Raw genomic sequence first — 9410 nt, forward strand, 5'->3', positions numbered from 1 at the left:
AATTCTTAAGGGGTGAAAGGGTAGGTCACCTACTGACACGTACCATAAGTCCGGGTTGGAGGGAGAAATTACTTGCCGGGCCTCCAACTCCCAAAACTGAGTGAGCACAGATAAGGTGAAGTTTATATGAACAGTGTTTGTTATTTTGCAAACCTCTGTAATTCCTTGTTGCTTTCTTAAGAATAAAAATTATTATGGTTTAAAAAAATCCAGCAAAATCCAAGTCTTAGCTTGTTTTCTTAGTTTCATGACATTAATGTTTGCTTTGCTTTCAAATCAGATGTGGTAGTTCCTGTACCCTCATATTCATTACTCTCCTTTCCTCTGCTCCACTCTTCACTATAATTTTCCTAGTTGAAGACTATTATTTGTATTTATTATTTATATTTATTTTGTATTTATTTAACTTTAACAATTATTTTTATTTTTGGCCCCATCCTCTTTGCATTAGCCACTTCCTCCTTCCTGGTTCAGTTATTGACTTATATGAAAAACTTTCTCTTCTTTTAAAAATCCGTTTTCCAGATTGACGTTACATTATATCAACAAACATTTGAAGAAGAGTTTTCTTTGGCAATCTCTGTCCTTACTCTTCACCTTGTGGCTGTTCATCCAGGTAGCTACAGAGGGATTTTTGCTTATTTACTTGGGGTGCCAGTTCCACAGCCACTGTGCATCTCTCTCAGAAATTCTGGGCATCTTTCACATCTAGTTACAGTCCATGTTAAAGAGTCTTCTTAATTCCTTGGGTTTTAATTTCTTTTGAAACAAAACCTGCATGTATAGTACAGGCCGATTCTTTTTTAGCTTCCCACTTAATTTATATGTAAGGAAATTATGATCACACACTCCAAATTTATTTTTGATGACCACCTGCTCTATGACTTAATTGCTATTTACAACTAACGAATCTTTTGTAGGTTCAGTGATGGTTTTGTGAAGGAATTTGTCATGTGTCGTATTGAGAATTATAGGCCTAAGGCCCGTTATGATCACGAGAAATTACTCTCTGGTCCATAACTCTGAAGTTAGTTTCCCCATGGCAGCATAGTTCTTACTGGGATTTATCTTTTTTAATATTAACTCTCTCCTTACATATCCAGTTATGAACTTGAGCGGTTCACAGCTGACTCTGAGCTGCACCAGAGAAAAGCCTCTTTTAACTTTCTGAGTTTCATCTAAACAACCTATAACATCATTCAGGTGATGCTAATGCACTATTTTTATCTTCCTTTCTATCAGTCCTGAACAGCAGAATATTTTAATACCAGGGATGACTGTTATTCTACTATATTTCTGTTACTTGCGTGATAGCTAGTTTACACCCTGTATTAGTTGCTCATATTTCTTTCTTACCAATATCTGGGAGGTAGTCGCAAAGATAATGGAGCCAAAGTCTTCTCAATAGTAGGAGGTGATATAACAAGGGGCAATGGCAACAAGTTGAAGCTTGGCAGGTTGAGGCTGAATTTCAGGAACGACTTTTTTACCAGAAGGGTAATGCAGCACTGGAACAGGTACCCAGAAAGATGTCAGTATCTCCACCCTCGGAGGGTTTCCAGACTCGGTCGGACAAACTCATGGTGATGTGATTGAGCCAGAGGTTGGATCAGAGACCTGCAGAGGTCTCCTCCCACTATCACATCTCTGATTCCACAGCATCAGCTGAGACTCCCTGTAGTACACAGGCATCTGCCTCCCTGGCCTCACCTGCTTCCTTTAGCTGAACTAGATAGCCCTTTGGCTACTGGTATTGTCTGCTGCTGCTTCTCTCATCACAATTAGTATATTCTTTCCCCTTGTCGTCTAGGCCTCTGCCCATCGATACCTCCTTATCTGTCATCGCGTAGTTATTTAACTGGTTTTCATCTCCCTGCATAGGAAAACAGATACATAGCCCTCTCCCAGCAGTAGCAGCATCACTGAATGGCTCTCTTGAACATGACACCTACACGGTAAATTTATATTTACTAGCTAGCTTGGTAAATTGCACAGCTTTTTACCACAGCTGATCCTTTTAGCCAGCGTGCAATGGATTGCAGCTCTGGAGAATGGAAGAGAGTCCCAGCTTTAGCAGACAACCTGGAGGGATTTGATTACAGAGAACAGTCAAGAGTGGCTTACTGCTCTACAAAACAAAGTCTATCACAACTGCTGTGTTGGAGCCTCTCTGCAGGCAGTAACCCACAACTCGTTTCACAGCCACAGCACAGGCTGCAGACCTCCCCCAGCTCCTCTGCATAAAGAGCTAATGGGCAAATCTGCTGAAATGCAGTTTTGGCTCCACTAGAGCAGCTAGAGAAATAAATCAGAGAAAGGAGCCTTGCCTTAGCAGACACTGCTGCTGCATTTGCCTGGGGTGAAGGAGTTGCACAGACGCTTGTGCTCTGCTTCATTGGCTGATGGGAATACGTGGGTGCCCTCTGAGAGCACAGATTATGCCAGATAATAACGTGTAGGGCCAGGGAAGCAGAGATGAGTGCATCTCAGATTGAAGGGGGATGCAGGGACTCACAGGGTGTGCTGGTAGGTGTGTGATACTACCCTGGTGAGGCAGTGGGAGAGCTAGTCAGAGCGGCTGGCCACGTTCGACAGCTCAGGGCTCCGAAGCATAACTTCAGCAGGAAGAATTAATATTCCTTGTGAGGCTTTTCCAAGAAGGACTGAAGTGGTGAGTGAGGATGGGATTGGGATGCAAGGGGTAAGTCTGTATCAAGAACCCATGTCTGGACAGCAGAAGGTGCTTCTTGGGCTGGGTGTCAGGAAATTGTACTGGAAGAGCTGTGGCTGGGAGTTATCATGGTTTCCTGCAGCTGTGTATACATGATTATAGCAGGCCAAAGCAAGGGTGAGTTGTGTTACTGCAGGGCTAGCAAGACTGTGAAGAGAGGAACAGACCAGCAGAGAAGCAGCCATTTTCTCTCCATGTGTCTGAAAGACGAGGGAAAAGGCAGTAGTTAAAATATCATCAGAGCTCATCCATTTCCTCTCTCGCAGCTTGGTTTTTCCCCGTGATGTTTTCTTCCCATGAAGCCAGGGCCAATTTGGCAGCTGGCGGTGGCACCACACGCCGCCGGGCTCGGGGGGCTGGCTCATGCCACCGCAGAGCAACCGGCTTCTTTGCAGCTGAAGAAGGTTTTGCAAGGGGGGGGAAGAAACAAACCAGCTTCAACCTCCAAGTCTTTCACGAAGATAAAGTCTTCTAAAAAGCAAGAGGACAGAGAGGTGACTGCTTTCAGAGGCTGCTCAGCAGGTCCGGAGCAGATAGCTTGCACGCAGAAGCACGGTGGGAAAGGCTGATATAATATCGACTGAAAGAGGGACCCGGCAAAAGCAGCCCAGCCGCAGGTTTGGGGGTGCTCCTGATCGCGCCCCGCTTCCCTGCTGCCTCAGGTCTCCTGTCTGTGGTAAAGCAAGAGTTAACGGGTTTGAGGGTTGGGTTGGGTTTGGGGTTTTTTTTTTTTCCCTTCCGCTTTGCTAGAGCGAAAGTGAAACGCGGGGCCGCGCTGCTGCCGGCAGCCGGGGCCGGCGTTGCTTTTCCCGCAGGGATTCCAGGGTTTGGAGGCGGCTGGGGGGGGGGCCGCTGCGCTGCGGGGCAGGATGGCCGGGGGGCTGCTGCTGTGCGGGGCCCTGCTGCTGTGCGGGGAGCTGGCGGCGGGTGAGCGGCGGGGCCACCGGGGGGGGGGCGGGGCTCCTCCTGCGCTCCCCCCCCCCCCCTTCAGCGAAGGTCTCCCAAGTGAAAACTAGGGTCTTCCTAAAAGTTAATGCTGTTGCCAGAGGAGGGTGGTGCAGGGCCAGAGGGGTCCGCTGCCAGCAGGGCTGGGAGAACAACCCCAAAGTGGCAGCCAGCCCCCAGCCTCCCGATTATTTATCCCCCATCCCAGAGAAATTCATACACCCTTCCGTGTTTGCAGTGGGGTTCACACATTCAGCCGGTTCTTTTCCCTCCCTCAAGGACCAACGAAAGCTCCCACACCAGCGCCTCTGTTTCGCAGGGTGGATATTGCCCTGGGCTGCTCCTACGTGGGGGAAGACGCGAGAGGCTTGCTGCATGCCTTTGGCAGCTCGTCCTCCGAGCATCCTGCTACCCTCGTGCTGAGGGGTGTCAGTGTCAGAGATGATGGGAACTTGGATGATGTAACTGAGTACAAAGTCCCACAGGAAGATCCCGACTCCTCTTCTCCCATTGTCTTTGAAGCCTCAGGTCAGTGGGAGAGCTGGGGTGGGAGAGCTGCCGCCAGGGTTTTGACCCCTTACATGCACCAGGCTTCTACAAGATTTTTCTTTAACTGAGGTTAGACAATTAGTTTTTGAATGGCCACTAAAGTTTCATGCATGATTTCCTGAATTATACAATTGGGACTTCAAGAAAGGAACTTTGTGGAAGATGTTAGCAAACCCTGCTGAGGCACCTCTCTCCTACTGGGGCTATCCTAGATCGCCTATCTCTTGGGAAATACTTTGTCAAAAACAAGTCAGGAATTATTCCACTATACAGTATTATTGCACCCATAAAGAGCGTTCACATCTTTAGTCATGCAGGTGGTTTTTTGCTAGCACGAAGTACGGTGGTAAGGGGGCATGAAGCAGAGCTGTCCTGCTCAGAAAGCCGGCTGTGTGCGACTTGGCTCTCCTTACTTCACTCATGGGTGTCAACCTGCAGTCCAGCCTCTGTAGCCCTTGCTTCACACGTAACTTTGCAAACACAGTCAAGCAAAGATCTGAGCCTGTATTTCACTGTGGTCTTGTTTGCTGCCTCCAGTGCTTGTCTGTGAGCATGTGCTTCAGTACAAGCTTATTCGAGGCTCTGAGACATTTTCAGAGAGGAAGCTAAAGGCCCAGCAGGATCCATTAGCCGAGGTCCAAGCTCTCCTTCAGGTGGTGTGGATGGACTGGGCATGGGTGAGTTCAAGCACACTACAGCCAGGCTACTGTCAGGCATTGCAGACACAGAGTTAATTTCCAGTGATGTCCATGGAAAGCTATAGGTCACTAGGATGCTTACACCTATGCTTAAGCCCATGCTGTGATCAAGGGCACAGATACAGCGTGTCTCTACATCCAGCCACTCCTGCCTTCCTGCCACCCTTTCTTTCCTTACCTGGGATGCTTCCGTGTCCCCTTTGTTGCTGAATTCAGGCCTAAAAAGAATAAACATTGCAGGTCTTTACTGGGCATCTCACATACACAGCTTGGTTTCTTGAGCTAGCTAAAGGGAATCTGTTCTGTTTATTCTCCCTTCCTAACAGCTTCCTTCGCCCAGCATGAACTTTGTGCAATCCGGCAGGATAAAATACAACCAACAGACTGAGGGATGTAAGACAGTCATGACAAACCTCTCATATTCTTTGCAGGCCTTCATCTATTAAGCCTAGCCTGGCATTTCTGGGCTCTGACTGACCCCCACAGTTCATGATGCTTCTCCAAAACGTGTCTCATCATCTCGCACTTTCTTTCCCCTTTTGGATTCAGACCGTTAAACCTTCTCATGTGTCCCCACAGCCCAGTCGGTGTCCATCCCACACGCGGAGTCCCTGCTGCACGCGGACTGCAATGGGGAGGAGGTGAACTGCGAGATCTCCCCATACAGCTCTCAGCGGGCTGGTGAGGGGCCCTGCCGTACCTCCTGGTTCATGGCCACCCTGCACCTCTCCAGCGGGATCAGTATCGCCCTGGTGCTCAGAGGACCCCACTGCGGCAGCCGGGAGGAGGAGAAGGAGCACGATGCAACACTGCACCCAAAGCTGAGGATTCCTATGAGCAAGGAGGGGACGTTGCTGACCACAGGTGACCAGGTGGCACCACAGCACCGAGGGACATGAGGGGAGCCTGCCTCCCCAAGAGTCCCATGCCTCACCTCGCACCAGGACCTGAGGGCTGCCGGGAGTTGGTGCTTAGGGAAAAAAGGGGTCGTGCAGATTGCCCCCCACCCTGCCTCCTCTCAGGGTTTCCCATGCCCCAGCCTCTGAGGATGACAAGCACCTTCAAGACCATGACATGCACTTGGTGTCCACCTGTCTCCCTGCTCCGCTAACCCCACTGGGCTGGCTTCTTCCAGCCCTTCAGTTCACATGGCCCCTGGGGCCTCTAATAGGAGGCCTGTGCTTCCTCCTCTTCCTCCGGGTGGGGAGTTCACTGCCAGCCCTTCCTGCCCCAGGGTGCCTTCTTTAACCACATCTGTTTAACTCTCTGCTTGCCTGCGTTTCTCTTTCTAGTTGAATTTCAGTCGTCATCACGCAACACTTCCCTGCGCACGCATCTTGGCAGCTCAGTCACCCTTGACTGCCGCTTTGCCTTGGCTCCCAGCTCCTCGCTGTCCTCCCTGGAGTGGAGGAGGCAGCACCGAGGCAGCGGCCGTAGCCTTTTCCGGTACCAGGTGGGGAGCACAGGCCCAGCAGCACAGCCAAAAGTCCACGTGGATGTGGCGGAGCTGCTGGGGAGTGGAGACGCATCGCTTAGCCTGCAAGGAGTGAGCGTGGGAGACGAAGGGACGTACATCTGTTTGGTGTCCACCCTGCTGCACCAGGCCCAGCACAACATCCAGCTACATGTGGCCGGTGAGGAAGGGAAATGCCTGGGGGCAACAGGAGTCCCATGTCCCCATAGACTGAAACTTTGCCCTGCAGCCTTATCCCATCGCTCCCAACACTCGTTGTCACAGGCAGCTCGTCTTCTCTCCTTTGTGGACGCGGACTTTTGTACTCTGCTCACAATAAGTCAGTTCCCTGTTTATCTCCTCTAGAGCCTCCAAGAGTTCGTGTCATTCCAGCAGTGGTGTCATTCGAGAGAGAGGTGACGACTACTCTGACCTGCAACATTGCTGGCTATTACCCACTGGACGTCTCGGTGAGCTGGACACAGAAGACTCCTGAAGATGACACGGAAATCCCTCTCTCAAACGCACGTTTCTCCAGCCACCGGCAAAGCCAAGATGGCACCTACAGCATCACCTCCTACCTCAGCATCAGCTCAGCCACAGCGCAGGCACCAGCCACCTACAGCTGCCATGTTTCACACGTGGCCCTGGCCGAGCCCATCTCTGTGAGTGCCCATCTTAAGGCACCAGGTAGGTGTCAGGGGCAGAGGGGCGAGTTCTTCATCCTGCCCAGACCTCCTACCACCTCATCTACCCACCACAGGGATCAAAACCTCCGAGTCACACCACATATGCCTGTTTCTCCATGCTTTCCTTCTGGTGTCCTCTCATACCCATCCTCTCTATCCTCCTCTTCCCTTTACCTTTCACTTCCTCAGCTTTTATTTCACTCCCTGAAGCTGTTAGGCAGCAAGTATCTCATTTCCTTCAGGGGAAAAGAGATTTTATGACCAAAAGTGGAGCAACAGAGCAAAAGTTTGTAGCATGTGAGCTGGACCCTGCTGAACAGACACAAGAAAACAGCCATGCCCCAAGGAGTTAGATGCCCAGCTGGACTTGATGTTCAGCTGGAGACTGATGCTGCTTGAAAACTATAGCAAAAAATCCTTTCCCCCCATTGGAGCTGTTGGGGTTCTCACTCTCCTTGCTGATGGGAAATTACTCCTGTGTCTCCTCCTGACCCAGCAGGGAAAAGTAAGCAATACTGCAGTTTAACAAGTTATGACACAACAGTCCAGCCAGTATAACTGGCCCTGGGTCTGTGTGGCTTTAGCTCACGTGTGTCGTGTCACATCTGTGTACCTGACAAGAGCATGCACACAGTCAGTTGCTGGGGGAGCTCGTTTAACTGTGACAGCTCACTGGCTGTTTAGCCGCTCCAGCCAACCTAATATCACTGATCTTCCTCTTCCTCTGCAGAGCAAACGGGATCGGAAAGACTGGTGGGGGGTTTCATTGCTACTGTCATTTTCATCGCTGTCCTCTTCGTTGTGCTCGGGAGAAGAGCAGGTACGAGTTTAAAATGCTGAGCCACTTCTCTCGTGGGCAAGATGCAGCAAGGAGCATCTTCCTCTCCCCTGCACCCTGGCTCAGGAGAGATGGAGGTCGGGATATCCCAGGATCCTGAAGGGAGAGGTGGGGAGCGGATGAGCTGGAGACTCATTTCTGGTGGAAGGCAGCATTAGGTGATGTTTTGCACTGCTTTGGTCTTCCTGCATCTTACTTCTTTTTTTTTCCTCTCACCTTTTCAGCTAAACCACAGTCTGAGCAACTTCTAAGGGCTTCAGAATAGAGGAAACCCTTGTGTCACCCACCTGCAGTCCTTTGTCTCCCGTCCCTCGACACATCCTGCTCAGGAGAGCCAGCCCTGTCCAAATATTAACAGAGCTGTTGGTTGGTATGGGAGGAGTAGGGCTGCCCTTGGTGGAGGAGCTGAGGGACCGTTCAGAGGTGGACTCACAGAAAAACATGTCTTCATCTTGGGAGGGCAACATCGATAGCCTCAGCTCTTTGCTGGGACGCTGCAGTACAAGCAACATGCATGCATTTTTAGAAATGCTTCTTCTCCAGTTTCAGGGAAAATTAAATTGTATATAGATGGGTGTTTGTATAACTGTATATATATGTGTGTGTGTATATAGACATATGTTTGTATGTGTACATGTTGTAAGTAGGTATACCACATTTACACATGTATGTAGGTATGTATCTGTAGATGTATATAGGTACATTTGGTTAATGCCTGAGGCAGGTGTTTAAGTAAGATATTTATGTATGTATGTGTTTTAACTGTGAAGTTGGGCAAATAAGTAGGCAAAATTGGTACTTCACAATAGTCAATCCTGAAACAGAGGAAGTTATGGGTTAAACTGATCACAAATCAAGCAATCAGAAAAATATGACTCTCTATGAGAAAGCTACAATAAATTTTTTAATAGAAATTTCACTGCTAGAAGTTTACAAGGTGGAAAAGATCTGTGGTTCTGTAGTTGTGAAAAAGAGACACGGTTAAACACTTTTCCTGCCTAACAGGGAATTTGAAGGTAATACTTAGAAATCTTGTATATAACCAACAGGGGGAAAAAAAGGCGAAGGAAGGTGTGGATGGAAAGGAGGTATATGGCACACAATAAAAGTGAGAATTTATGAAGCATATAAGGTGATAAGGAGTGTTCAAAATAATCTGGAAAAACTGGATTGCTGCAAGTGCTACGGCACTTGGAAGGAGTTTTTTCAAAATACGTTGAAAACCAAGAAATTCTAGCAACGGCCTAGGCTTTTACGGGGTGGATATAGGTAAAACTGTTGATAGAGAAGATTTTGATGGAGGCTTTTTGATACAGAGAAGACAGTTGTTTGTATACAGAAAGAAACAGAATTGTGTATTCATACTACATGGGGATGGTAAACAACTTCCTAATCTATTTGCGAACTAAGGAAGGTTTTAACAGCCTCTATTAAGCGTAAGTATTTTCAGATCAGTAGCCAAGAAATTTGCCTCTCGGAATCATAAAAGATTTGGCTGAGGAGGCAC

The 9410-nt window shown here is 48.8% G+C and overlaps 1 protein-coding gene across 1 annotated transcript; it reads left to right on the plus strand.

Moving 5' to 3' along the window:
* Positions 1–3600: 3600 nt before the first annotated feature.
* TAPBPL (TAP binding protein like) lies at positions 3601–9410 on the plus strand. Its single transcript, XM_050894773.1, has 7 exons — positions 3601–3658; positions 3956–4204; positions 5503–5787; positions 6216–6557; positions 6743–7066; positions 7796–7885; positions 8128–9410. The coding sequence occupies exons 1-7, from the start codon at positions 3601–3603 to the stop codon at positions 8166–8168; spliced, it is 1389 nt and encodes a 462-aa protein (XP_050750730.1). The 3' UTR covers positions 8169–9410.

Source organism: Gymnogyps californianus, chromosome 1 (genome assembly GCF_018139145.2).
Source record: "Gymnogyps californianus isolate 813 chromosome 1, ASM1813914v2, whole genome shotgun sequence".
Taxonomy (NCBI): Eukaryota; Metazoa; Chordata; class Aves; order Accipitriformes; family Cathartidae; genus Gymnogyps; species Gymnogyps californianus.

Coding starts and splice junctions, on each gene's coding strand:
- TAPBPL (XM_050894773.1), top strand. CDS start 3,601: ATGGCCGGGGGGCTGCTGCTGTGCGGGGCCCTGCTGCTGTGCGGGGAG. Junction 4,205..5,502: donor CATTGTCTTTGAAGCCTCAG/GTCAGTGGGAGA, acceptor GTGTCCCCACAG/CCCAGTCGGTGTCCATCCCA. Junction 7,067..7,795: donor TGCCCATCTTAAGGCACCAG/GTAGGTGTCAGG, acceptor CTTCCTCTGCAG/AGCAAACGGGATCGGAAAGA.